Below are 27,985 nucleotides of genomic sequence, written 5' to 3'. Positions count from 1 at the left end.
GTGTGTGTGTGTGTGTGTGTTTGAGTGTGTGTTTGAGAGAGAGAGAGTGAGTGAGAGAGTGAGTGAGTGAGTGAGTGAAGGGGGTTCAGCTGCTGTTCGGTGTTTCGCGAGGGAGCAGCTAGGCTGTGCAGTGCCAGCAGCGGCTAACAAGATGCACAAGGCCAGCGCTATGTACAGTAAAGAGGTGCCAGCAAGCTAGTATATGTTTATTCGAGGGGGAGAACAGCTGTTACGGTACGACACAAAGGCTGGCAGAAATGGCCGGAATAATTAAAAAACAAATTCTGAAACATTTGTCAAGGTAAGTGTCATCTTTGGCTTTGTGTTAGCCAGTTAGCCCAGCTGGATGATGGTTTAAACGTTACTGAATACAACAAACGGCAAACGGCAGTTCGCTAGTATTTGCAACCTACACGTAGCTGCTTCGATTTCCACTCTGATTGCCATCTAGCTTAACGCCACATGTCGGGACAGCCACATGAGAATAACGTTAAGAGGTATGAAATTGACAGTGAACGCAGCAAACCACCTCAATATGAGCGACACAGATAATGGCTAACTACATTACTTTTCCAGGTGTATGTATGTGTGTTCTCCATAGCGTTATTGTCTACATACTGCCTTAGTACTTTCTCTGGAAAGCTGATTTATTAAATTCAATGGGCCCAATAACCCCCCGTCACTGTTGAAAAACCTGTGCCATACCCATCTGCTTACTTTGTCTTTTTATACCACTTCGTGATCTAGGGCCCTAAATATTATATTTACTTTACAACGGGAATGTAAAAACCCTGTAAGTGTAGTAGCATCCTTTCTCTCAATTCAGCCATTTCTATCTATCCCTCTACCCATCCATCTCTCTGTCTGTTGTTTCTTACACACAATTCCTATCTTGATCTCATGCTGAGTACAGCATTAAAACAACGGCATCTCATCAAGCAGAAAGAGAGAAAAAATATTTTCTAGATAGGGGAAGATATGGAGGGAGCATTTTATCCTTTACATATTTACTGTATGTATAAAATGCTCACAAATGTATCAGGTTAGTAGCAGGCTTCTCTCTTTCAAGCCCAAACTGTAGAGCAGATTGAGCTTGTTCAGTTGTCAGAATCAAGCTGTTTGGCCTACTGTACATGAATGAATGAATAAATGGATGTTGATCAGCTGAAGTTTGCTGTCAGAATAGTCATTAATGCTCCTACAATTTTAGACCGATCAAAGTCTTTTTCAGCAACATTTATCCCATGTCACACCCTGCTATACATAGACAAATATTGTATTCTAGTCCCCTTCAACATCCTCCCCACATCCTCCCCACATTCTCCCCATATGTAATGCTGTTGCTCAGGGGCATACAGCCTGCTATTTTGTGTGTTTGTGTGTTTGTGTGTTTGTGTGTGTGTGTGTGTGTGTGTGTGTGTGTGTGTGTGTGTGAGTGTGTGTGTGTGTGTGTGTGTGAGAGTGTGTGTGTGAGTGTTTTTTTTTTTTTTTTTTAAGGTTTTATTGAAGCAGAATGTGTTGTTTTCTGTTGCTCTCAGTTTGGCACAGCTGACAGTGAAGAAACTAATTTGGGTGGGAGAGCAATGTTGAAATGTGTTTAAAAGGTCTCTCTTACTCCAGCTAGATGGGGTAAAGGCTAAAGTTGATCGTGAGCCAACAAATCAGAGGAACACGACAATAAATCAGAGGCTTTCTATTCAACGTACTGTTATTCTCCTTCTCTCTGTTGTCTTTGTCACTGAATAATTAAAACAATTATTTGCACCAGATAGGACGCAGTGGACACAAACTTGGAGGGTAGACATGCAAGCATGTTAATTTGTTAGGTCGTAGCTTGTTCTTTGATAGGAAATGAGCTTTATAGTCCAATCATCTCTTGCATCCTGCTGTGTAAATAATAACTTTAGACAATTTTGAGTTTATTCTATTATTCTCTGCTATTTTTTAATATTTCCTTATTAGTGACTGGCTTGGTGTAGCAATATTCTTAATAATAATAGTATAGTAATAAGATCATCAGTTTTAACCCAGGCCTATCTGCAATACATCTCTGTTAATGGCAAGATTCTATGTATTAGTTAACAGCCACTGTATGGTTTGTTGTAAACATACAGATGGAGCCTAAAACTTACACACAGTGGACTTCTGATGGATTGTTGGGTTTAAATTGATCACGTCAATGGCTGACCCCTTTGTGTTAATTGTTTAAGAACAGTTTTGCTTAACTTTAAAACTAAACAGTTGTGCTTTTGGCCAATTGTGTACAAACATTGCCTTTGATAACATCTGGAATTTCTGTACTTTTTAAACAATACTAATCTCACAATTAGCCTATATTGCTGGTTTTATAAATAGTAGAACCACTGTAGTCGTTGCTCTAATGTAGGTCTTGATCATGTACACCACCAAATCACTTTTTTTTTTTTATATTCTTGCTCAAACATGACTAGGTCAAAACCTAGTATATGGCTGGACCGCCCTTTATCTGTTTGCTTCTCTCCTACTCCTGGTCACACAAACAGTAATATAATATAGCTGAATTCCCAATAAAGCTCTTCTCATTTACATGTTTCTGTTGTCAGACAATGGAAAAGTGATAAAATGTGACTGAAAACCCGGCCCATTAAGACTACGTGTTAACCAGCAGTCAGTTCCGAGCCATTTCCAAGCTGCTGCTCTGCACTACTAACATCCTGATGTTATAACCACAACGTTGTCTAATAAAATCACCATACACATAATTAAAAGACAATGGCTTTGCTGTGTTTTCGGCTATATTTACCTATAAAATGATCACTCAGAGTGAAAGTTAGCTCATTCATGTCTGTGTCAGTTTCTGTGCCGTCAATTAAATGAGATGCTGGCCTCGCTTTTGCTTTTGCAGTCCAGCCCTATAAATGCACAAGTTGTACAATTGAGTCAAAGCTACTTTTTATTTTCAGACATTTGACTACTCAATACCTCAAGCTTTACTCATTTAAAGGCCCTCGAAGTCTGTGGGAGTTTAATATGAAATGTAAATTTTAGGAAAGCAATGACCCAGGTTTTCGTCATCAATAGAAGTGTAGAGCCATTATTTTGTTTCTAATTACGAAAGGGAAGCTTACATTTTGACTGGCTTATCTGGTTTATCAGGTACAGCGTGGTATTAGGCCTAATGGTATTAAATGTTTTAACAAATTGGACTACATTCACATGTCTTCAAACTGTGAGCCACACTCTGTTGCTTTCTTTTATGACATGTAGTCTGGCTTTTTCAGTAGTGTCTCTTGTTTGATGTCTGAAAAGTCACAGGGATTTGTCAGAAGAGTGTTGAGTCGTGCGTTGTATGTGAAATTAAAATACTTAAGTGATCGATTTGCTCCGATTGCTGTTATATGTACCATGTGTGGGGTTGTGGCCTAAACCTGACTTTTGGAGCTTGCTACATTAGCATCCTTAACCTGGATAGGGTGTACAGCTGTGTGACTCTACTGAGGAGACGGCTACGGTATTTCAGGATGAGTCTTTCAGTTGTACTACTTCAAACACATCTTAGCCAAGATGCATAATTCATTTTTATCTCCCAGATTATCCGTGACGTATGCTGGTGTTTCCCCGATAAAAGTCCAGATTTAGACTGTGTGTTTTCACCCTAGTTTATTTTAATCTTCTATTGGTTCCTTTCCCCAGGTTCACCAAGAATCTGTCCCCAGACAAGATTAATCTGAGTACGTTGAAGGGGGAGGGGCAGCTGTCCAACCTTGAACTGGATGAAGAGGTTCTGCAGAACATGCTTGACCTGCCTACCTGGCTGGCTGTCACCCGGGTCTACTGCAACAAAGCTGCCATCAGGGTATGTTATTGACTAGTCAAACCTGATTGTGTAGCTCGTCTGACAAGTGAAGCTTTCTCCCTTTTCTAAGAAGACTATTGAAACACAATGTTGGTACAGAAATGCTACTTGAATTATGTCAATGTGGTTATTGTCCCATCATTCATTTTTAAGCTAAACAAAGGGTTTCTGTTTATTAATGCCAAAGAGCTTGCTTTTGAAATTCAGAGTATAGAGTCATAGAGGAAATGAGCAGTGATAACACCACAGATATTAGCTTTGCTAGAGGCACTACTGTGGAAATTATGATCCTTCAGACCAGCACTGGCTGTTGATAATAGAGAGCAAAGCCATGATTCAGAGGGGACACAAAAGGCCAGAGGCTAGATTGATTCTGAGATATAATGGCTTGTGTACATTGATTTGATGCTTGTTTGATGCTTTTGCTGACTAATATCCAAACCCAAGACACTATTTTTTTTTTTTTTTTTTTTTTTTACAGCTTTACCAGTTATATTTGTGTAGTATTCTCTTTTTAACTTAATATAGATAATGAGGTTTGGGGTGTTGCCACCATTCAACAGGGACTGCTGACACTTGTAAAAGCATCTCCTTCAAAACTGCCTGCGGTTTTTAATCATATTTTCTTCCTATTTTCAGAAATGCTCCGGGCTTACTTCTCTTAAAAATCCCTAATTTGAAAACCCAGATATCTTAATTAGTCTATACAGACTGCCCCTTTGTTGTTAGGCTCCCAGAGATAGTGGCTGTCTATCAGTTAATTTTTATTTTTTATTTTTATTTTTTAATTTTTTTAAATAAAGTAAACTTTTTTTTTGAGAAGTATAATCCCTTTTTGGGCTTACCACCATACTGCATTTCTGATCTACTTGTTGATTAGTTTTTAGCAATACTTGTGGCATGGCTCTATGGATGGCAATGTTGGTTTTACATTGAGTTGTTTAAGCCACCCTTTGGGTCCAGACCGAATATGCTCAACAACTATTGTTTTTCCATGAATTTCTGTACAAACATTCATGTTCCCCAGAGGACAAATCCCTCTGATTTTGTAGATCCCCTGACTTCTGCTCTAGGCTGACCAGCAGGTCAACATTTGACTTTATCCATTACTTTGGTTAATGGAAAGCTTATGACACTAGCATCAGCCTCAGCTGCACTTTGTGTAATGCGCTAAATATGAAAATGTTAGCAGGCTAACATCCTAAGCTAAGATGGTGGACATAGTAAATATTACACCTGCTAAACACCAGAATGTTCGCAATGTCATTGTGAGCGTGTTAGCATGCTGATGTATTTAGCTTAAAAAGCACCTTTGTGCTTAAGTACAACTTAACAAGGCTGTTAGCTTGGCTGTAGATTTGTAATCTTGTTGCTAATTCTGGCCTACATTTGCAACTCTATCAATGTCAGCAGTTTAAGGAATTGCTTTAAACTGATCTTGGTCTTGTTTTCAAGATGGAAGTTCATGTGTTGGAAGCAGAAACTAGGATGACTTTTGTGCCCCTAGGGGTCAGTGCAAGGTGGAAATTTGTTGTCGGTCTATGTGATAATGTTAGGTCATGTACAGAGATCAACAGTCAAAGCATCAGTTTTCATCGCTATGTAAATAATACACAACTCTTCCCATCATGCAGCCAACAATAATCAAAGGGAGCTGGCTGCTTTCATCACTGCTTTAAGACACTGACAGCTTCAAAGATTCACAACTGTCTGAAGCTAAATGCAGATTAAAAACAAATTTCTGGCAAAGGTCTTGCAAATGTAAGTGCAGGAACTACTAGCCATTTTGGTTCATTAGCCCAAAATGTTGTCAAACACTGCAAAAGCCTATGTTAGTATTCTGATCTTAGATAAATGTGTGAAAACCATGATGCAGCCACATTGCTTTTAGCTTATGAAAATCATTACAACCAAAACATTCCTTCTGAAAAACCTAAAAACCATCATTGCAATTCAGCCATCCAAGCTAACAAGCCAAACTTGTCACATAGACTAATATATTGCTCTGTGCTTTAATTGGTAAAAAGTAATTTGCATGCTTTCAGCATATTCACAATGCAGCCACAAGACCTTTAATTAGTACCAAAAAACGTCACTCCAATCATCACATTCCCTTCTCTCGATAAATGTGAGGTTTAGGATGAATTTTATCTTTTAAATTATAAGTATACATCATGGATCTCTTTAGTTCATATTAGCCAGTCTGCATCATCCTCAGATGATGTCTCGAGGCTGAAGATTTAAGGCCTTTAAGTGCTTTTGCCTCTAGAGCTCTTAGAGCTGAACGCAGGAGACCGGAATGGTAGAAATATTGTCTCATTTTAAGTCAGTTATAAAAATCCATGTATATAGGCTGGCTTTTGTGGAATCCTTTGTTGTGACTTTAGTCTTTTTTCTTTTTTTTAATTGTTAGCCCTGTTAGATCCCAAACATAATGGTCATTCTTTCGTTCTGTTATTTCCTATTTTTCTTTCTGTATGCTCCCTTGTCTAATCCAAAATTCATACTTTGTTTTTTCTCATTTCCTGTTATTTTAATGTGTTCATCTGGTACATCATAATAATAACCTTGTTTAAGAAATGTTATTATTATTATTATTATTATTAGTGTTTGTAGTGTTAGCTATTTATTGAGAGCTAGCCCCTGTGTCAAGTTGTGGCAGCTTGATGCTCACTGTGCCCTTTTGCCCAGTGAATGATAAACAGTGCAGAATGCTGTGGCAAGTGTTTGTGACTGACTCTGGTGACCTTGCTGTTCTTTCTTTTCAGATACAATGGACAAAGTTGAAAACAAGCCCCATCTGCCTGGTAAGAATGATGTTATTTCTGTCCTTTTCCAGAGTATTTTGCATATTTCTTAAACACTAAGGCACACTAACCTTCCCCCTCGTCTTTTTATCCAAAAATCACCTATTTTTGGCATGACTCTATAGCAGTGCCCTGTTTTTTTTATTTTACTGTTCTATTATACTGCTCCATGGGTTGTGTCCTTTGTGCTGTGCAGTATCAGTAAATATTAGGCTACCTCTCTATTTATCCTTGCTCAGTGGTATGCTGAGTATTAGTTTCCTCTTTTGTGCAGTTCTTGGATAAGGTAGAAGTAGAGATGAGGACATGTGAAGAGCCACGTCCACCCAATGGCCCCTCTCCTATAGCTATTACAGCAGGCCAGAGGTAAGTCTGTATAAATCTTAAGTTAAGATGTCATATCTGATGAATACTGTACTACATCGCACATCATCTACATGGAGAACAGTGCCTTCACTCATGTTTACATTTTGCATTTTCAGCGAGTATGGCTTTGCTGAGAAAGTGGTGGAGGGCATGTCTGTTAGGATCAACTCCATTACCATCAAGGTGCAGGCTCGTGCCTTCCACGCCTCCTTTGAGCTCTGGCAGCTGCAAGGCAACAGCCTCAACCCCAAATGGCAGCGCAGTGACCTCCGCTACACCCGCATCACCGACCCAAAGAGGGGAGAGGTACAGCGGAGCAAACTTATATTCCCCTCCTCAACCATCTTTAATACTGTTCTGTCTGAAAATCGTATGTAGTGCACCAGCTAAATGCAATTTTCTACTCATTAAGCCTGCAGTAAATAATTTAGTCAAGCAAATTGTTTTGGTCCTTATTAGCTGAAGAGACTATATTTAGATGAACAGCCTTTCAGAATGAGATCTTGTAATCCACTTAAAATGAAATGTCCCATGCCTCTTCTTTCTCTGTGTGTCTAAAAACAAAGACCTTAGCCGTACCACACCAGTTCCAATCATTCAATATAAATGTGGGAAAATGGTGTATTTTGTTTATTGTTTCAAACAGGTTTTAACATTCAAAGAAATAAACTGGCAGAGTCTACGAATTGAGGCAGATGCCATTGAGAGTGATGACCAGGACCTCGGTAGCACCCCATTACGTCTTATCACCAACCAGGGACGCATTCGCATTGCTCTAAAACGCAGAGTAGGACTGTGTTTCTACCATTCATTTACTATTCTGTCATGGAATTGTTTACAGATCACAAATGTGAACTCATTTAAATTGCAAATGATTTGTCCCAAGTCTTTAATTCTTCATTGTTCTATCCAGATAAAGGACTGTAATGTGTTGGCATCCAAGCTGCTTTTCATTCTGGACGACCTGTTGTGGGTGCTGACAGACTCTCAACTCAAAGCTATCATCCATTACGCCAAATCTCTCAGCGAGGCCATGGAGAAGTCTGCCCAGCAGAGGAAGAGCATGACTGCTGAATCCCTGCAGGTCCTGCCTTCTTCCTGCTCATTGATGTTTTGGTGAAAAAACATCTTTCTGACGAAAAATATTATACATTAAGATGTTTTAATTACAGACATCATATGTTTAATGGAAAATATAGCTCATCGTTAACATTAAAACATCTAAGCTTACTTCACCTGCAGTTATTTCTCTCAAGAATTGTTGTGTCTGCATACATTTTAATTGGTTTGATAATGAAATTACAATAGGTCTTTTTCACCACAAACTAAACTATAAGTCTGACTTACCATTTTTTAAATTCAACCTTAAATATAAAGCTGCAAGGAACCAAAAACACAAGAAAAATGACATGGGCAACAAAAAAAAAAAGGACAAATCTAGTGATAATCTGTCAAATATTATAGAACAGTTTTTTTTTTTAAAGTTTCGCTATTATAAATACAGCAGAAAAATGAACGAAATCAAATCATAATACAGTCTATTTACATGCAGTGTGATTTTTATCCAAATTCATTCTTGTGGCTTTTTTAAAGTAATGATCTTCAGACATGAATAAATACTGTGTGAAAGCCCCAAATCAGCACTTTCAGCGGATTTTCTTAGCTTGTCTCTACAAGATGAAAAGACGGACTCCAGATTGGTTTGCAATTATGCATCCATTCAGTATCCTCAAGAGCCTTTAACTCAAAATTTGTTGGCACAAGATTATTTCTGGATATGTTTTGTATATGTTATAGATCAAGCTTGTTTTTGTTTCCCTATGAAATTTATGTTGCTAGATAGTTCTTAATTTTGTCAAATTGTCTTGGATAATTTGAGATGTTTTCCTTCTTCTATTGTTTAGACTGCTCCTCCATCTCCTGGCCTCCACAGCCTGTGGACAGAGCCCCCACCTGCTCCTACTGGCACCCCCAGCAACATGACTCAATACTTTGATCTCTTTGATGTCAAGGAGTCTTCTTACCACACCTTCATATCCCGCTTGGACTTACACGTATGCAACGATAGTTCTTCAATGGATGAAGGTGTGTTGGGAATAATTCACCATGTGCCAAAACATGTAGTCTTAATTCTCTTGTAATTCGAGTATACAGTATTTGTGCTTTTTTACTTCAGCTTAAAGCCAAGATTGTGTGCTTTGAGTAATCCTTAAAGTATCGTGAATTGCCAAGTATTTGAAGGATTATTTCTGTGAAGGTGGTTTTTAACTGTTGTAATGTGATATTGCAAAGATGAGCCTCCCCCACCGGGCTTGCAGGGTGCGATGCAGCTTACCTTCAGGAAGCTGGGTTTTGACTACTATCCCGTCCACAGACCTGGTGAGTGTGAAGACCGGTCCTTTCTGTGACCATAATTTTACTACAGTTTACCCCGAGGCTTTGCACTGCTCCGACTGAAAGCAAAGCATTCAGTCAGGACTAGCTCTTAGTAGGATTACTATTCAAGTAGACTAATGGCTTGGGAGAGCAGGCCCAATGCCATTCTTCTTAGTCGAATTCCTGAAGTGTAGATTGTGGACCAGCAGGGTAACCCTTGAAGCCCATTATGGTCAATTAAACAAAGTTAGAAAAAAAGCTTTTATTTTGCTTTTCTGTTTGATTAAGAATTATGGACTTTTGAAGTGGATATGAAAAGAGGAAAATGTCACAGACACAGTACAACTTTCCATGCTGAAATATCTCAAAAACTATTGGATAGATTACTATGAAAGCTTTTACAGATATTCATGGTGCCCAGACAATGAAGCCTACTGACGTTTGTGAATCACTGACTTTTCCACTACGGCCACCTTGAGGTTAACATTTGTGATCTCGAGTAAAATGTCTGAAAAGCTATCGGATGGATTGGCACCAATGGGCACCATGTCCCTTTCAGGAAAGCTCTAAATTTGGTGAACTCCTTACTTTGCAATAGTAACATCATCAGGTCATAATTTAAATTTGTCTGGTACTGTTGTTTAAGACTAAATACTTACAAAACTAATGACATTCCCATTAACCTCAGATCTACTTTTGATGTGTTTGGTGCTAATTAGCAAATGTTAGCATGCCCACATACCAAGAGGATAAACATAAACCTCCTTAACATCAGCATGTTAGCATTGTCATTGTAAGCACATTAACATTTAGTTTAAAGCTCCACTTTGCCCAAGTACGACCTCACATTGTTGATAGCACGACTGTATTGTCTTAGTCTTTTTGTGCCAAAGACTCAAATCAGAATGAATGAAAGAGATTGGATCCTAATTGTTTTGCCATTGATTTCCACATGATACCCCATAAGTACAAAGGAAAGACCTCAGAATTTTATGTTTAAGTTGATTTTAGGTTTATTTTAGTCACAGGTTCTGTTTCCTTCAGAGGAATTTCTTCTGCTATGTTGAATTGTTTTTTTAATGAACATTTCTGTTGGGATTAATTGCCATTCTTTTGTTTATTTATTTTTGTTATCTTTTATCCTATATAGTTTTTATTATTATTATTTACAGACCAAAGAAAATTGTAATTTCTAAATCAGTTGTAAGTCTACAGTGATTGCTGGATGCTGAAACTGCCTTTTGATACTTCTCTAATACAGCGGATGGATGCCGACACTGGGAGCGCCACAGTGGAGCTATGGAGGCTCAGGCCCAGTGGGCTGGGAAACTGCTGAAGGAGTACCATAGGAGAGTAGAGGCCTCTGGGTTCCCAGGGCCACATACTGAGGTGCCCCAGCCAACCAAGGACTCTCCTGCAAAGACAGCTCCAGGTAGGAATGCAGAATTAACATAAATGTTTGTCTTTTTATAGATACTCGGTTTGTTTCGTCATTGCTGAACAGAGACAAAATTATACAAATGCAATGATCCATGAAAATTAATCTCGCCATAAGAAATCGTGGTTTGACTAAACAGTTCAAAGTCAAAGTCCACTTACTAGGAGTTTGGTCAGTTGTTATGGAGATGGATCTGTTGACATGCTAAGCTTTTGAACCAATGCTAGTAAGAAGTCTTGAAAGTGCTAAAACAGCTTGTATGTCAACAAGTCCATCTCCGTGGCAACCGAGCAAAGCACATCTGCTGATGAAGACTGTGTGATATGATTGAAAGATATGGAAACAGATAGTAAGTGGACCTTAAATTGGGATAACTCAGATGCCAGAAAAAGAACTGAGATGCCGTAAACAACAAAATAGGACAGAGAACTGGTACACAGTGGTGATAATAAGGCTATGACCCCATTCAGCATACAAAACAACATATGGTGTAGTAACAGTAAAATTTTTATGAGTAGACACAAATCCTAATCTGTAAAAAATATGTTTGAACGTCAGTGTTTTGCTCTTGCTCTTGCTCGTGCGGAAGTGTTTACTGTACCGTGTACACGCTTTAGATGGACAGTCTACTCCCAAGTTGAACCCTTCTGACAAAGAGCAGACAGCCAGCAGGAACTCTTTGACAGCTCCTACAGGGTCATCACTGAAGAGACTGCGATCTAGCTGCGTGGTGATCAGGATGGATGACGTGGACATTCACCAGGCAAGCCTTTATCATCAGCTGATTTGATTAACCTGCTCTAACAGAAGCTTTACTGTTTAATAAATGGAGCGAGGGGACTTCTGTTCCTCAGTAGAAGCAGTCAGGCAGTATTTGTGACAAGGCCAGAGGTTGCCTTAAAATCTAAAAATTTTAGCAGTGAAACAAATAGTGCAGGTTTTGGACTTATTTATAATTGCTTACTCAGATATGGTGTTGATATTGAGGAAACAGGAGTTTATGATAGTAAAATCTTATATGGATTCCAGTCAACCTCCAGCCACATAACTGTTATCTACCATGGATCATACAACAGAGTATATATCAACAACTCCTGTGCTATTGTATCTTAAAGAAATAACGAATAAAATAATATTCCCAGATTTTGTAAATGCTATGAGAAGGCAACTGGACTTGCTTGAGGTTGTTGAAGACGTTTCGCCTCTCATCCGAACTGACTAGTGGGGAGTTCCATGTATTTATCCTCTGGTGAGATCAGCAACACTCGTGAGTTGCTGGCCGTCCTGGTCATCATGTGAGCCACCTAAAATGCTGTTCTAAGTTCACTCCCCAGACAGCTGAACACCCATCCACACCAGGACTCATGTGACCACTCACTTGATGGCAGGTGGAGTCAATGATTCACTTGTCACCTTAATGGCCCTCAAGGTGTCACAGGTGTTGCTGATCTCACCAGAGGATAAATACCTGGAACGCCCCACTAGTCAGTTAGAAATGAAGAAGCCTTTCGGATGAGAGGCGAAACGTCTTCAAGAACTTCAAGCAAGTCCAGTTGCCTTCACTTAGCACTTACAGAATACCATGACCTGTATGACTGAGAATCTTCACAGACAATATTCCCAGATGTGACCACCAGTTCCCGAATATGGATTTAATGCATGACAACATAAATGGCATTAGTAGTTGATTAAAGGTTGCTTTTCTGTGACAATAGTCTAGTGTACCATCTTTTTAACACTAAATATACTGCAGATATAGATGAGTCTCAATTCAAAGAGATGGAAATCAGGTCTTAGTCACAACATTTCTGATCATAGGCATTGTCAAGATGGAACCTCGGGATGGATAGTTTGCTCTTCCTCAAAACCTTAGCTCCACAGTTAGCCAGATAGCTAACATTACTGTCGTGCTGCAGTATTCTCATCGTTTGGAGTTAGCTCGGGAAATCAGGAAGAGGCATGTATGGAGGCATGTAATATTATCAGCCTTCGAGGCATCTGCCTATCAGGCCTTACGCAGGGAAAAAGAAGTCTCTTTCAGATCAGCCATCATGGCCGATTTGACATATTGATGCCATGATGTGGAAATGTTTGGCATCAAATTGCTCCTGTAACAAAAGAGTACTTGTGTTATTGCTGTACTAAAACCAGAACCTTATTCAGCAGGAAAAAAAAATTCCAGATGTTTTAAGCTAAATTAATACTGTATTACTGTAATTAGTAAGAGTAGAATAATCACATATATGTCACTACACTTTGCTGCTCCGGTGCCATTTGTGACTGAGAAACCCCCTGCCATTTCAAATTACACTCTGACTGGTTCTGCATTTTCACTTTGGACATTTCACACTTTTCATCACAAAAGAATGTAGCATTTCCAGGGTTATTTTAAGTTAAAGATGCTTGTAGTTCCTCATAGAACAACAGACACCTGACGGAAAATCTATAAATGTCTAGGTTTCCACCTTAAGTATGTGACAGGAAGTCATTGATGTTCAGACTCAGGTGGTTCAGTTCTTTTCTGCAATACACTTCTACTTTTGATGACTAATTGAGTTACTGTGTTGAGAATGAAGCAGATAAATGAAAAATCAAATCCCATATTTAGTGATATTTCCTCCACTTCAACATCCAGGTGTCTACAAGAGGCCGTCAGAACAAGAAGACCCAGTCTTTATTATCCTGTAACCGTAAATCTCTGCATTTGCCAGACAGCATACCAGCAGTTCATCTGCAGTTTACCGAATACTACTTTCCTGACAACCCCAGTCTATCAGGTATCGTGCAACTGTGTAATCTTTTCGTTTATTGTCAAGTTGACATTTTTAAGAGAAATGTATGTCAGTTTTACTCATATTATTGTGCTCTAAATCTTCTTTTGAATTATTTTCATTACTGCACAACCCCCCTTTTATATTACTCCCTTGCCACCCCTTTTGATATATTTTTTTTATTTTTTTGTATATGTGTAGAAAGAGTTTTTCAGAGTCAAAAGCATTTACTCTAAAAGTGGAATTTATTTCTTGGTTGCTTGTTAAAGTTGAGATTGGTTGTTTCCTATATTTCATAGCTACAATTTATGATTAGAAAAAATTTCCTCTATCAGCATCTCGTGCCCTCTTTCCTTCTTCCAGTGCCCAACTCAAGCCTGTATGCCCAGTTAAACAGCCTGCAGCTGAGTGTGGACCCAGCCAGTGTGCTGTGGATCAATCTTTTTTCCAGGGGTCTGTTGCAAACTCTGGACCAGGTCAAAGCTTTCTACCATTTGCAAGACAGTAGCAAGGCTGAAGAGCATGTAGACATCCGCATGGATGCAGCTCAGCTTAAGGTGAATAGACAACTTTTTTATACCATATGTTGGTGGTTTATTTTTTTAGATCTAAAGTATTGGTGAATCCCATTCTTTATCTCTAAAAGTCATGTAAAATTTTGTTTTATGTTCCTTTCTATAGCTGATAATTCCCTTGGATTCTTCCATATTGGACCATCCAGAGCGCCCACAGTCCCTGTGTGTTACTGTACCCCAGATGGTTCTCAGCAACACTCTCCACTGCCCCCATGGCTCCAGAGCTGACCTCAACACTATCTATGACAAGTTCGCCAGCTGCTCTTTCTTCCAAACCACACCACCCTACCCTTACCCCAGAGACCTGAGTGCCTTCCACCCCATTCCCTCCACCTTCCTCCATCACTATCAAGAAACGGAGCCCAAGCCTTTAGACAGAAAGCAGTTACGATCCCAGGATGTCTGGTCTCTCAGTCTGTCCCGTGTAACCCTAGGCTTTGATGGAGCTCGGCAATTCCCAAAAGGCAGGACCCAGCCTTTTGTTGAGCCTTTTGCCATGTCTGTGTGGATGTGTATGCCTGCTGCCTTGAAAAGTGGTTCATCGTCTTCCTCCTCTCCTGGTCCCAGCAGAGCTCACCAGCCTTCTCCGGAACAGGAAGAGGCTTCACTTGCCTCTATCCACATCCTGGCTCACACAATCACTCCAGTGAAAATGTGGCTAAACCACTACCAGTATGTAGCACTGCTGAGAATGAAGGATGCCATGGCTCGGTTGGGGGCAGAGTTGGGCCGGGATCTACAAGATGTAAAACAGGCTCATGGCCAGAAGACAAAACCCGCTACTGTTTGTGTTGCCCTTCTGGTGGACTCGGCAGAACTAGGTCTCCTGTTGCCACCAGTCTGCTCAGAGCCAGAGGAAGAGGTCCCCCACACCCCAGAGACAGACAGCCCCAGCATAACAGACTCTGACATCTCCCCGACTCATCAATCTGCAGATGTGGTCCTGGAGGACAGTGGTTTGGAAAACGGCATCTCCTCCATCAATACGTCAGTCACTGTGTTTGATCGGGATGAACAAGATGGGGTGGTGGAGGAAGCATGTGAGGCTGTGGAGGAGGGACCAGAGGGGGGTGGTTTGACAACACAGGAGGACACTCCTGTCCCCACACCTCCCTTCTCACCTGGACACTCCCCTGTCCTCTCACGTGAGCCGTCCACTTTTAGCCTGGAGGGAGAGCTGTCAAGCGCCATTAACGTCACCAAGGATGTGACCAAAGATGCCATAAGTGCCTCACTGGACCTGACCAAAGGGGCGTTTTCTATAACAAAAGATGCGTTTAGCATCCTGAGTCGTGGCTCAGGGATGAGCAAATTGTTCAGTCAACAGGCAAAGTAAGTGCTAGTGTTCTCCTGCTGGGCTGTTGGCAACATAATATCGTTGCTTTTACTGGCTGTCCCTTGACGACTCTGTGTATGTTCTACACCGATCAGCTAAATAGTGTATGTGTGTGTGTTCATAGGGAACAGGTCCAGCGCTCAGAAGAGTCCTCCCTCTCGTTGGCAGCCGGCCTGCGCCACCAATCCTTGAAGCAATCGCCTTCCCAGCATTCCTTTGATAGTAATATCCTGGAAGGCAGCCTACCTGATGAAAATCTATCTGTGGATAGTGATGTCAGTGACAATTTTGTTGTTCTAATGGACTCAGGTACTTAAAATGCTCCCAAGTTTCCAAACTAATTTCTGTGAATCACACGGGTGACATCCACTTTAAGTTTGTATCATGTTTCCAGAGTCAGGAATGGAGTCCTTGCGTCCCAACAACACTCCAGCGGGCAGCCGGAGCAGCCCAGCCCCAGGGACGGAGGGAGGTTCATCAGCTGACCTCAGCAGCTCCCTGTCCCAGAGCTCTGAGTATATGTCTCAGGACATGGTGGGTTACTACGCTCATATAACAGATTTTTTCAGCGGAGTTACATTATCTGCCTGAACAAAATAATATCTCAAAGAATAATTAAAATCTCATCATCAATAATTTTAACAGTTAAATTCAAACCTTCTTTTCATTCATTTTGCTGTTACAGTCTTCAGTGTTGTTACTGATCATGAGTGGAACAGCCTGCACCATGGAAGTAAAGGGAGAAGACCAAGTCGTGGCTATGGAAGCCCAAAATCTGAGCCCTGTGCAGATGGGTAATGTCAGGGTGTCTGACCTGCAGGCTGGTCTCATACAAGGTAAGATGGATAACTGTAGAAACACTGAAAATTTCTGAATTTCAACAAACTCAAAAACTACAAAAATTGTAATCTGTCTAACTAGACATATGCAGCCCTCTAAAAGCCCATATTTAGATTATTATTTTTTTGATAGACTTCAGAAAAAGTATTCAGTTAAAGATCCCCTCCAGATACATTTTAATACATATAAAAATGCTCTGCTTGGAAAAATAATTTGCGTCTGATATATATATTTTTTTCAACAAAAGTTAAATTACATAATTAAAAATTGTTAGATTTACATTTACTCTTTATCCTTCATTGAAATATTTTTCATTTTAAAAGTTTAACTGCTGAATGCAGCATGTCTCCTACTTCAACAAACGGTCCATTCTCAGTGTATGAGTTTTCACATCACACTTGTGTATTCTAAATACTGGATCATGATTGCCTCCAAACTAGTTGTGATGCCACAAAACCTTCTTTTATGTACACATTTTAAGATGAGCACAGAGAAAGTTTCCTCCTTCCGCATATGAATGTCAAAACAGCCTCCTAGTGTCAAACTCTACGCAGTGAGGGTCAGACATCCAAATTAAGTAAAAATAAGCAAAATGCGTTTTTGAGTGGTGCGAAACCTTCATGTCATGTTTTACACAGCACATCTAACAAAAACTGGCTCAGATATCATGTAAAAAAAATTGACTGATATCTATTCTCAGCCATTTCAAACAAACAAATCATTACAGGTTTAAAGACTGGCACCACTGGTCAGTTGAGCGTTGCAATCACAAAAATGGTATTAACACTTTTTTCTTATGTTGTATAAATGCCTCCAAATCAAAATATAGTTACTACATTGTTGCATATTCTATCAACTCAAAAAAAGATACTGACCAGTTACAGCGTGGGAAGTATGCAGTTTCTGGTTGCAGTGTAAAATGCTCACATTGTTCACAAATGTGCCTTCTCCTTTGTTTCTGCAGTTCCAGGTGGACCAGTCCAGAAGCAGGATAGGCAGATTAGCAGGGCCTCTCCAGCGGTGCGCATGCGAGCAGAAATGGGTCCATCTGCAGCCCGACACTCTGTTATGGCTGAGTCTATGGGCTTCCTGGATATGAGAATGCAAGACTGCAAGGCAGAGTTGTTGGCCTCCACAGTGGCTAACATTGGGCCTTTTCTCGAAGACGAATTCAGTGCTGATGGTCAGCCAATGAAGTTGCACATGAGCAACATCACCATCACTATGAAGGTTGGTTGTTGATACTGTCTGAATTTTGGGTCTAAACTAATTTTTGAATTTGCTCTTTATAAGATGTTAGTTGAAAATGCATTTTACATTTTAGTTTAAATACTTAACACGTAGATTGGATTTAAATGTTTCCCTCACAAAAATCAGACTTTTGAGGACAATCCACTTTGCAAATCCACTGGATTGAAAGACCTCAATGATAATTATATCATTAGTTTTTAATATTGTATATGACCTATTATTCCATGGAACGCAGTAGTTATATTAAGTGGATTATCCTGATAAGTAAACTGAACAGACTGTAATCTCTTAGAGTAGAAGGCATGAAGTAGTAATGGGTAGCCAGCATTATGGTCATCGTGGTGGTATGTGAAGTAACAGGAACCCTTCTTGTTTTGTTTTGGTTTTTTTTTTTTTTTTTAGGATGATGGTCCTAGAAACTACCCTACAGCCCCTCAACCTGTCCCAGCCACATTTATTGTAGATCAGCTTCTTCTTGAGCGCAGTGACGATGGCATCATGACGCTTAAAGGTGGGCAAGAAAATAAAACCCATCTTTTTGTGTTTCATTTTGTGCACTATAACAAATGTAATGCTTGTCAGTATTGTGGATGCACCCATCAGCGGTATCATGAACCGTAAAACCACACTAGTACTAAAGCTTACAGCATCCGCAACACATTTACAGAAAGATGAACAGAAAGTGATCTTTTTACTTTTGATTAAAGCCCCAGCAGGTGCTCCTGTAGCTGGCCCAGACAACAGAAACAGTTCCTGCACTGTTCAACAGCAGACCGAGGTAGGGGAGAACTAATACAATTGTATACTTGTATGCCTCAGTGTAGTGTAGCTGTGGCCGGGGCCATAGCCGGGATTTTATAAATACTGAGGTCATGAGTCATTTGGGGTTTTTTTTTTTAAATTCACCTGGTTTAGTTAGAAAAATATCCGAGCAATAGTGTTACAGTTAAACTATGAGGTAATTTCCAGATGCACTTCCTCAAACAGTGACTGAAGGTTTTCTTTTAACATAGAATTTACAAATAATTGATTAAAAAAAAAAAAAAAGAAAAGAAAGTATGATGGTAAAATATATCATTTAATTTTATTATTCAAATTTGGCACCTATGACCTTTTTTTTTCCCCCAACTGCACACAAAAAAGGATATCTGAAGATATGACACTCTGAGCTGAGGCCTCAATTCGAAAAGAGTTGATATAGTCCCTGATCATTATCCTGCAGACTGTTTCTGCATCCAAATTTCCCCCCAAATTGAGGACATGACCTCAGTGTTCAAGTGACAGTGCTACAGTCTTGTCTGTAAATCTTGTACATTTCCTGAACCCAGTGGCTCAAAAGGTATCAAACAGAGATAGAAAACTTTGAATTCAACATAGTACAAATATGTACCTATGAAATAAAATCACTGAATGTAATATTACAGCCAGTGAAAAGTAAGAAAAAAATAGCTATTCTTTAAAAAAAAAAAAAGAATTAAACGGAGTAATATGACATCTTTAATTTTTTTTTATATATCTGCAATGAATATTAGCAGTTTCCCATAAACAAGTTTCAAGTAAATTTAAGGTTATCCTTCTTAGGAAAATTAACAGTCAAAATATCTTAAAAAGGGGTTTTTCAGCTCTGAAGCTACAGTATATTTAGCAAGATCTGTGGCACTAATTTTTTTTACATGTGACCAAATAACTTCTAAATGTGATAGAACTATGGTAATACTATACAGAATGAAAATTTGGTTGCATGGAAAAGAAAACTAGTGGAGATATTAATTTTTGAAAATCAAAGATTCTTTGTTCGGGTAAATAATTATTACAGCTGTAATAAAGGTGTCCTGTTACTGGTCAGCTCTAAGATAGAGAAAGCAGAGATGTGTCTTAAGTTATCAAGATTGTGTAAAGGTATTTTAATTACACCTGTCGCTGTCAGTCAGAATCTGATATCTGTCCACTTGGCATATAGCACCTAGCCAAAGCATGCGTTAGCTGTAACTGAAACTAACCAATCAAATAATCCTGTCTTTACAGAGACAAACTCTGGAGTCGCAGCTTTCTGATGCCCAGGCTGCCCTTACCCAGGCCCTCAGTGACAGAGAACGCCTCCTCTTGGAAGTCAGAAAGTATGACCCCACGTTTACTCTCTAAGCTTCTCTGTTTTCACCTCCGAACCTACTTTATCACTGCTCCGGCTGAGGGACTGTGATCGGATGAATCGGGATGAATGTCGGGAACCAGCAAGACTCATGCAAAGCATGTCAAGGCACTGAATATGTTTGAAAAGAAAATTAATCCAAGTGGTGGGTTTCGATCAAATCCCACTTCCTATGTCAAGCTACTCATGAGATTACAAAAGAGCCCTTATAACAATTACTAAAAGGGGAACCTAGTAAACTAGCTTATAGGTACATTACTGGTACTACTTTTTAATTGGGCAGTTTAGATATTCCTAACTTCCGTACCAAAAAAATTCATTCAAATCAGTGTTGACAGTAAAGTCATTGTGTGGTTTCAGTGTTTGTCACATGGCATGCAAGGAAAAATATCAAGCTTTAATTCTCTCCAGTTCATTGTTTGTGTTAAGTCAAGCACATGCCAGAACCTCCTCTTCACGTGCACTTACACTGACACTGCCAGAGAGCTGCTAGTCCGTCAGTCGCCCCCTCTACAAAACACAAGTGACTGTCAAGCATGCTTTGTGAATAGTGCTAATTTACACATAGCACAGACCTAATCATGTAGAGTTCTTCTGTTTCAGTGATGTTTCTTTTCATTTAAAAGTATTATAAAAATATTATGAGCTGTTGTTGAAAATTTGATTTAAAAAGGTAGAGAAAACAGTGCACTTTAAAAAAAAGAAAAAAAGAAAAAAAAAAAAGCAGAACTACACTGCTTTCGTGGAGAGACGGATGCATCTCTGTTTCTACCTTGTTTGCTTTATCACCAGGGTGGAATGGTTACACACTCTTACCAAGTTCTCACTGTTCTGAAAAAGCAGGTTGAATCATTCCCCAGTGTTTATATTATTCTTTGAGTTGTGAAATGTTGATCATGCTTCTTTTGTACTGTGAAACAATGTGCTCTGTGGTTGAATGTCCACTCAAAGACAACATGCCTTTCATTCTCTCCCTCGGCTATGGAGAGCAGGTTGCACAGTAGCTTCAGTATTGTAACTGGGTTATTCTTTTCATGCTAACACTCTGGTTTTAAAGAGGTTTGGGATTATACCAGCAACCAGAGATATAATACTTGATCTTCTTGAAACTTGTTTTGTAGCTTGCCAGGAAACAACTCAGAGTGCTAGTCTGTACACATTTATCATGTATAGTGATCAGACATAATGAGCCTAAAGCTCACTGTGTGTGTTGTTTTATCTATGTATATTTATTTAGATTTTTCAGTTGACTTTTTTTTGTTTTAGACCAGATTAACCACAGTGTTGAAGCCATATCAATCAAAGAAATTGACATTACTATGGTACTGATAATGTATACAGTGTTATGTATATTAACAAATTCACTACACAAACTGATAAATTTCACTCAGATAAACTCTGCAGCAGATCAGGATTAAACAATCAGGTCAGTTGCCAGTAAATGTTAAATGCAAATATGGATTCAAACAATGTTGGATCTGTTCATCGGAAAGACGCTTTAACAGTATAACATTAATTTGCTTTCCTAAGAAAACACCTCTTTGTCAGCTACATTTTATGTACAAATGGTCTATTTTTTCTTTAGAGGTAAGGTCATCTGTTTTCATGGTTGAAAAGCTGTTACATCTACCTTTCACTTCCATTCATCAATGTCCAACTGTGTGCTCGGGAGACCTCTGGTGGCTGTGACTTGCCAGGACACTCCTTATTCAGAATATCAGTTTTTCTTTTTTTATCTTTGGTTGCCTTGGCAAGCTATGAATGACAGATTTCCATTCTTAAAACGGAATGTAAAATATTTAAGCAATAGAAAGCCAGCTTTGGTTTAACCAAAAACATGACAAAGAACAGTAACACTAAACATTTTTGATGTGGAATTCTTAAATGCTCAAGATGACTAATATCAAAGAAAAATGATTTACCTGTCCATCAGGTTTTAGTGTTTTCCCCTCAACTGCACGTGGACTCAACACATCCTCAATCTGTCTGTGTAAAAGGCAGAGATACTGCCCATTAACCTCAGTCTCACTTATAGTTGTGATCTTAGCTTTTGGTGTTTGTTTTTGCATGGCCTTAGTAAACAAAGATATGGTACGAAACTGAACGTACCACGCTGTATGCAACATGTAGCGGAAAAGTTTTTTTTCTCTCCTCGGTCGGGCCTCGATGTTAATTAGCATCCCTAATCTGCTGACAAACTGGTGCTCCGATACCTGTTACACTAGACTTCCTTTGCACTCCAGAGCAGGCCAGGGTTTCCATGATGACTTAACCCTTACCCAGTGTGCCATGCAAAAAGGAAAAGATGGACAGAGAGTGAAGCAGGACTCACTTCCTGGAGTGTGTTGTTCTCTCTCTAGATGCATGTACGGAAGGGATGTTGTATAGTTATGCCTTGTGGATTACTTGCACTCGTGTAGTAAATTCACTGGAAATTGCACTTGTTTTATTGTAAATCACTTCATAGGATTGCAGAGGAGTCCTTTTGAAATATTCCTAAGTGACGCAGATGTTGAAGCCCCTGTGGACAGTATTTTTTTGTCAGTTGTGTAGAAGTACATTGAATTTTGTATTGTCTTTGCCACTTAATTGAGACTAATAAAATTGGTTCTGTGAACCAAAGCTAGTATGTGGAAAATATTTTAAAAGTGAAACAATAAATGATTAATTGCTGAATTGCTTTTCAGTTGTATCTTTGTGCTTTAATAGAAAATGCAATTCTTAAGATGTACAAAACATTGTATGTTCCGACTCTCATTATGGTTATTTTACTAGTGTGATCCACAGTTTTTTTTGCCTTCAACCTCAATAAAAAAAGTCTACATATTTCCAAATAAAACCTGAACATTGTATTGATTTAGTTTGGCTCACAAACCTAAAGTAAAGAACTGAGATGAGCTCAATGGTAAAACAGAAACCACTTTCCTGTAAATCTGGAAAATAGTTCCATTACCATTCGACTTAGTCCAAACCAGTTCCAGTTCTTCTTAATAAAAGCAATAAAACCATGAGATTGTAAAACATTTGTCCAAAGTTCACTGGTTCTTGAAAATGACTGATGGTCAAGAACGAAACATTTCAGATTTTGAAGTATAAAACTGTATTTACAACCATAATACATGAATATAATTTTACACCATTTGAACTGTTTGTTACATCAAGTGTTTACCTTAACGATTATTGGCAAATGTCAGGTCTACTTTTCTGCTGCAACAGTTTGGATTGTATTTCGCAGCTGCCTTGGCCATTCTTCAATACCACAGTCAATACTGAACTTGGTCAGGAAGTAGAGAATAATCTGTGCCTGACTGGCTGCAGTATGGTTACAGCGGTTTCGTGACAAGATTTCCCAATTTGATGGCACCACGTTATAATCACAGGCAGTCTTCTGTCTACATCATCCCCATACAGTGTAAAACAGTGGTACCTCAGTGAAAGAGTGTGTTCTTATGCTTGGTGTTGGGAATCTGATCTCGGCTCTTCAGCCTCCTCACTGCTTCCCTCATATGTTTGGGCTGAAGAGGTGGTGTATCTCCCCACTTCTCACAAACATCCAGTGCTGTAAGGACAAAGACAAACTACATTATAGTAAAAATTTAAACTGCAGGGAAAAGGGGCCGAACAAAAAGTAAGCTAATTTATTCATATTTGAAATTATTTTGTCTGAACACATTCTGTAAGTCTGCTACTCACCTTCCTCAACAATTTCCCCTGCAAAAACCTTGGCAATACCAGACATGGCAATCACTACATTCTGGGACACTGATGATCCTGTTATGGACTGGATTAGCTATAAAATGATAATGAAAAAAAGTCATGAAATGAATAATAGTTTCAAAGATTTAAAACCACTTCGTCAATGTTCATAAACAGCCCACCCTCTTAATAGCAGCCTTAGGGAAGGCAGAACGTCTGTACATCTCATAGCGATTCAGCTGCTCTTCAGAAAAGGACGACACCAAAACCCTTTAAGACACAGCAAGAGCAGGTCATTTCGGTGACGTTTATCGGGATGAGACTTCTGCAAATTTCAAGAATTAGAATGATCTTCTGTTTGGTTAAAAATTTCAGTCTTACTGCATCTTTTGTATTTCATCTTCATCAACCTTGTGGCGCTTCTCCTTCTTCTTCTCTGGTTCCACCTTCAGTCTTTTGGAAGGAGGCTGGCCAGAGGTTCCTTCTTCCTCATCTTCTCCAGGTGTTGTTTCCTTCACAGTGGAAGATAAAATTTTTTATAGCCACTAAAAACAAAGATGCCATTTGTAAAACCACAAACACGTGAATATTGCCAAGATAATGTTCACTTAAATACTTAAATCATATCAAAATCCAGGTTTTATTCTTTTTCATTGTTTTAATCAAGATTTTACTTTGACATTCATAATTATTATGTGCGTTATATATAGTATTTTATATTGTTATTGTCTCTGGGTTATTTCGTACCCACGTGGTCGGTTTAAGGAAATATTTGTGAATGTTGCTTTGCTGCACTGTAAAGAGTTATTCATTTTAATGCACACAAAAAGCTTTACATGCTGAAACAATTACTCCATTGATCAAATTTTGTTTCCACACCCATTCAATTTTAAGTTTGATAATCAATTATCATTTATGGAGTAAAGTCAGTAAAATCTAGTTTCACCTCACTTACAAGACTGGCTTGCATCCCTGTTTGATATTAAACAATGCCTATTGAGAGTTTTACTTTATGGCTGTTGGTTAGGATATCTGCGCAACTGGGATCTTATAACTTTTTTTGTGTTTTTTTTTCCCTCCCCAAATACTGACTTCAATGCAGACTTGATCAGATAGTTACTAATTTAAGATTTTTTGAATATTTGCTAGTGTTTTTGTCTGGCTGCTTCTGTTTAGGTAACATTTAACTTTTAAGATGTTTACCGTGTTTGATTTTTCGTATTAAATGGGAAATGGGAGATTTTCTTTGAACCTTCTCTGAATTTAAATTCTTTTTAAAGTAAGGTATGAAAAAAAAGTAGTGTTCTGGTGTAGGTACCATTCGTGTATCATGTATCATATCTGCAATACTATTAAAACATTTCAAAGGACAGTTAGCCCTAGCAGGCGCTAGTTTAAAGCTAATGTGATTTAGTAATAACTGTTAGGAAAACTCTGGCATATCCCATAGGTCCTTTAATGCGAACCCCAGCGCCTCATCTGATGTTAGAGAAATGAAGCTCAAGAACTCACAGGTTTAACCTCCGGTTTGTTCTGATCTTGCGAGGACGACTCTTTGTTGTCATGTGTGGTCTTTGCTGCGACAGGTACATCTTCATTTTCCTCGGATTTTGGATGCTCCTCGGTAGGAGAAGTCGTCCTGTCAGATTTATCCTCAGGTTTGATCCGTGCAGGGTCGGCCATAATCACTCAGTGCCTCGAACAGTGGCTGACACCTTCAAATTCTGAAAAAAAAAAAACCCAAAACGACGAGGTAGCTGATTAGCAAAGTTACCAATTTGGCTGGATAGTTGTAATTTTGGCTTTTATAGCCAGCACAAGTGTGGAGCAAACGTCACATGACATATCTTTTTAACCATCTACCTTGAAGCATAAAAAAAGAGTATACGGGTTTGTGTTAACTGTCACATTTGTATCAAAAACTGGATGAAAGTGCGTATAGAACAAGCACCTACTTTCTTTGCAGCCAGACGTCAACAAAGAAACAGCAACGGCCAAGCTAACGTTAGCCTAGTACTTGACGCTATGTAGCAAAGCGGCTAACACATTACGTATTTGTATTGCTTGCTTTAGCAAACACAAACACGAAAAAAACTCTACAATTATCGTGAGGTCAATTTAAGGAAATCACTAAGCCTGATGGGAGTGATAGCATCAAAATGCTATGTTTCGACAGCGTAGTACCCAAATTTCCGTTTCCGGTTTGTACGAACTTTATTAACACAGCTAGCCAAATTGTATCATTGAGCAACTCTATTATCAAACGCGTTAGTATTAAACAAGAAATTAACAATTTATTGTTTGCTATAACTATTAGAAAAAAGCTTTTAATCACAGGGCTCCCATGTAACTCTTAAAGCACAAGTTCCGAACTATGTTACAACACGCAGTTTAGACAATCATCCCCACTGTTCGCTGTTACTGTATCTCATAAACTGTGCGCTGTCACCTGACAAGATGTTATGAAATCTTCCTGTTCACAGCCATGAGGAAATCTGACACGGTTTTCCAGCAAAACTTTCCAGCATTCCATCATCGTTGACAGTCTCAGCTAGTTCACAGTTATTAATTTGGTGACTGTTAATTTATTTTTTTTTAAAGAATAAATCCAAGCCTCTGATTTCTGTTGAGAACTTAGAATGTAGATGAGTGACTGGTAAGAGTTAAAAAAAAAAAAAAAATGTAAGGGTTAGGTTTGGAAATTTGCTCTGGATACTAGGCGTGACAGGAGAACGGATATTTCGAGCACTGGATTAATACAGCGGCTGCCCCTCTACACCACTTATTTTTACATAATCTAGCCCAGGCACCATTTTGATTAAACCCATCCACCTGTTCGCTGGAGCAGCTGGGGCGGAGGTGCCAGGGGTTGTATGTGTGTGTGTGTGTGTGGCTGAAAGGCTTCGGATTTGAGCTGCAGAAAGAAAGGGCAGTTTCTAGGAAGTGACGGACGAGGCTCAGGGGACTGGTCAGAGGAAGTTTGCTCGATGGTGGTGCCGTGCCGCTGAACCAAACTTTTCCCCCCCTGAGCGCCGGCGGCACCGTGGATCGGGACGGACGGATCCAGCGGCGGAGGGAGCTACGCTAGCCGTACCGAGGAATAACTTGAGGCTGGGAGAAAAAAGGGGTCGCAGAGGAATTTCACTCCCACAAACACCCCCCCCCCCTCCCCTCCCCCGTCCCCCGCCCCCCCATTTCCCTTCTCTTCCCCGCGCCTCCACCGATTTCTTTCTGGGATCCGCGATGGGGAAGGAGCAGGAGCTCCTCGAAGCGGCGCGCACGGGAAACCTGGCCGCGGTGGAGAAGCTTTTATCCGGGAAGCGACAGTCAGCCGGCACCGGGAGCGGGTCGTCTGGGACCGGTGGAAGTGGCAACAGCGGCGGACACGGCGCCTCCTCTCACCCGCTCTCCAGTCTGCTCAGGTAGGCTCGGGAAAGGGGAAAGGAGGCGGATATAACTGAATGGGAGACAGCGACCAACGTTGTCCCTATCCAATACCGTCCGAGGATTTACTGCTACAGCTTATAGTATGGCATTTCCAATACTCCTGGCTAGTTACAGAGTAATGTGTTTTGCGTTACCAAACCAACAGCCCTGAACCAGTGCAGCGCAGAATCAGCGGCATGCTTCTTTGTTAGCTCCCAGCCCTGTGTCCCTGCCAGCTCTACTGTAATGTGCATCAACAGCATGGAAGGCAATTATGCAGCTAAACTACAGAAATGTGCTACCAAAAAAAGCCCACGATTTCTTTAAAGACTGGCGCACATGTATTATTAATAGCTTACATACAGTCTAGACCTGAACACTCACTGGTGAAGGTGGAGTAGAGAGCCAGTTGTCAGAACCAGACTCAGTTTTGGAAATCTATTTTAACAACCCCAGGAAGCAAGCTCCATTTATTTACTGCAAAAGGGCAAGTCCTTGATGAGGTAAACATTTGATGTGGTTTTTCACATTCTTAAAAAAAAAAAAAAAAAAGGATCTACCATGCAAGGTTAGAAAAGGTTTAGTTGTTCAGTCGAGGTTTTTTTTGCTTGTCATCAAAGGATTTTTTTCCTGCTCACTCCTCCCTGTTAGTTATGCGTAATTTACAGATAAGCAAGCAAACTACAGTCAACATACAGTATCTGTCATCCTTGCCCAAATGCCATCTGTCCACATACCACAGTCTGTCTCTAGATGCCCAGATTAAAATGCCCGATTTGGAGTGATGGTTTACAGAACAGGAGGTGTTTGCCTAAAACAGTAGATACTGGAAGAGGTTTTGGTAATAGACCCGAATCCCTACTCCACGGCCCTGGGCTGTCCTGTTTTTCATAGTGTAAGACTGCATCAAATTCCTCGCTGTATTAAGAAGACACAGCTTGGCTGGGCCTTCTTCTAATGTACCATCCCTTTACGTGCAGATGTGGGCTAAAGGGTAATATTAAATAATAGTATGAAATATAATCGATCTGATAAGTTCTGAATTATGTTATCTGAATTATAGGCTTACCGCAACAGGCGTGTTGAATTTCCTCTGGATGCATCATACGTTCTGAAACC

The 27,985-nt window shown here is 39.7% G+C and overlaps 3 protein-coding genes across 11 annotated transcripts in view; 2 read left to right on the top strand and 1 right to left on the bottom strand.

Moving 5' to 3' along the window:
* The first annotated feature begins 54 nt into the window (after positions 1-54).
* Positions 55-22,645, top strand: uhrf1bp1 (UHRF1 binding protein 1). Its single transcript, XM_040152454.1, has 21 exons — positions 55-301; positions 3,673-3,835; positions 6,604-6,642; positions 6,917-7,008; positions 7,125-7,314; positions 7,655-7,795; positions 7,922-8,092; positions 8,913-9,093; positions 9,301-9,387; positions 10,646-10,816; positions 11,440-11,585; positions 13,458-13,599; positions 13,957-14,150; positions 14,275-15,500; positions 15,629-15,813; positions 15,899-16,038; positions 16,190-16,340; positions 17,309-17,574; positions 17,998-18,106; positions 18,303-18,373; positions 19,621-22,645. Exons 1-21 carry the CDS (start codon positions 258-260, stop codon positions 19,735-19,737), a joined length of 4,026 nt encoding a protein of 1,341 aa, XP_040008388.1. The 5' UTR covers positions 55-257; the 3' UTR covers positions 19,738-22,645.
* Positions 22,646-22,827: 182 nt separating this feature from the next.
* On the bottom strand, positions 22,828-25,655 carry taf11 (TAF11 RNA polymerase II, TATA box binding protein (TBP)-associated factor). The gene is made up of 6 exons (XM_040152455.1): positions 25,396-25,655; positions 24,953-25,164; positions 23,822-23,952; positions 23,623-23,710; positions 23,438-23,534; positions 22,828-23,303 (listed from the first exon to the last, which is right to left on the bottom strand). The coding sequence occupies exons 2-6, from the start codon at positions 25,121-25,123 to the stop codon at positions 23,173-23,175; spliced, it is 618 nt and encodes a 205-aa protein (XP_040008389.1). The 5' UTR covers positions 25,124-25,164; positions 25,396-25,655; the 3' UTR covers positions 22,828-23,172.
* Positions 25,656-26,663: 1,008 nt separating this feature from the next.
* Positions 26,664-27,985, top strand: part of LOC120803792 (ankyrin repeat and SAM domain-containing protein 1A-like) — a 62,572-nt gene continuing 61,250 nt past the window's right edge. For 8 of the 9 annotated variants that reach the window (XM_040152698.1, XM_040152702.1, XM_040152697.1 and 5 more), the window contains exon 1: positions 26,664-26,862. In XM_040152698.1, coding sequence (XP_040008632.1) covers positions 26,684-26,862 — 179 coding nt within the window. In that variant the 5' untranslated portion in view covers positions 26,664-26,683. Of the gene's footprint in view, positions 26,863-26,913; positions 26,968-27,985 lie in introns of those variants that run through there. The other variant, XM_040152703.1, reaches the window with a different exon arrangement.

Source organism: Xiphias gladius, chromosome 18 (genome assembly GCF_016859285.1).
Source record: "Xiphias gladius isolate SHS-SW01 ecotype Sanya breed wild chromosome 18, ASM1685928v1, whole genome shotgun sequence".
Taxonomy (NCBI): Eukaryota; Metazoa; Chordata; class Actinopteri; order Istiophoriformes; family Xiphiidae; genus Xiphias; species Xiphias gladius.
Note: the sequence above shows the minus strand (reverse complement) of the source record. Positions and strands in the feature narration are given on the sequence as shown.

Coding starts and splice junctions, on each gene's coding strand:
- uhrf1bp1 (XM_040152454.1), top strand. CDS start 258: ATGGCCGGAATAATTAAAAAACAAATTCTGAAACATTTGTCAAG. Junction 8,093..8,912: donor TGACTGCTGAATCCCTGCAG/GTCCTGCCTTCT, acceptor TCTATTGTTTAG/ACTGCTCCTCCATCTCCTGG. Junction 9,094..9,300: donor TAGTTCTTCAATGGATGAAG/GTGTGTTGGGAA, acceptor GATATTGCAAAG/ATGAGCCTCCCCCACCGGGC.
- taf11 (XM_040152455.1), bottom strand. CDS start 25,123: ATGGCCGACCCTGCACGGATCAAACCTGAGGATAAATCTGACAGGACG. Junction 23,953..24,952: donor ACAAACCGGAGGTTAAACCT/GTGAGTTCTTGA, acceptor TCCACTGTGAAG/GAAACAACACCTGGAGAAGA. Junction 23,304..23,437: donor AGGGGAAATTGTTGAGGAAG/GTGAGTAGCAGA, acceptor TTGTCCTTACAG/CACTGGATGTTTGTGAGAAG.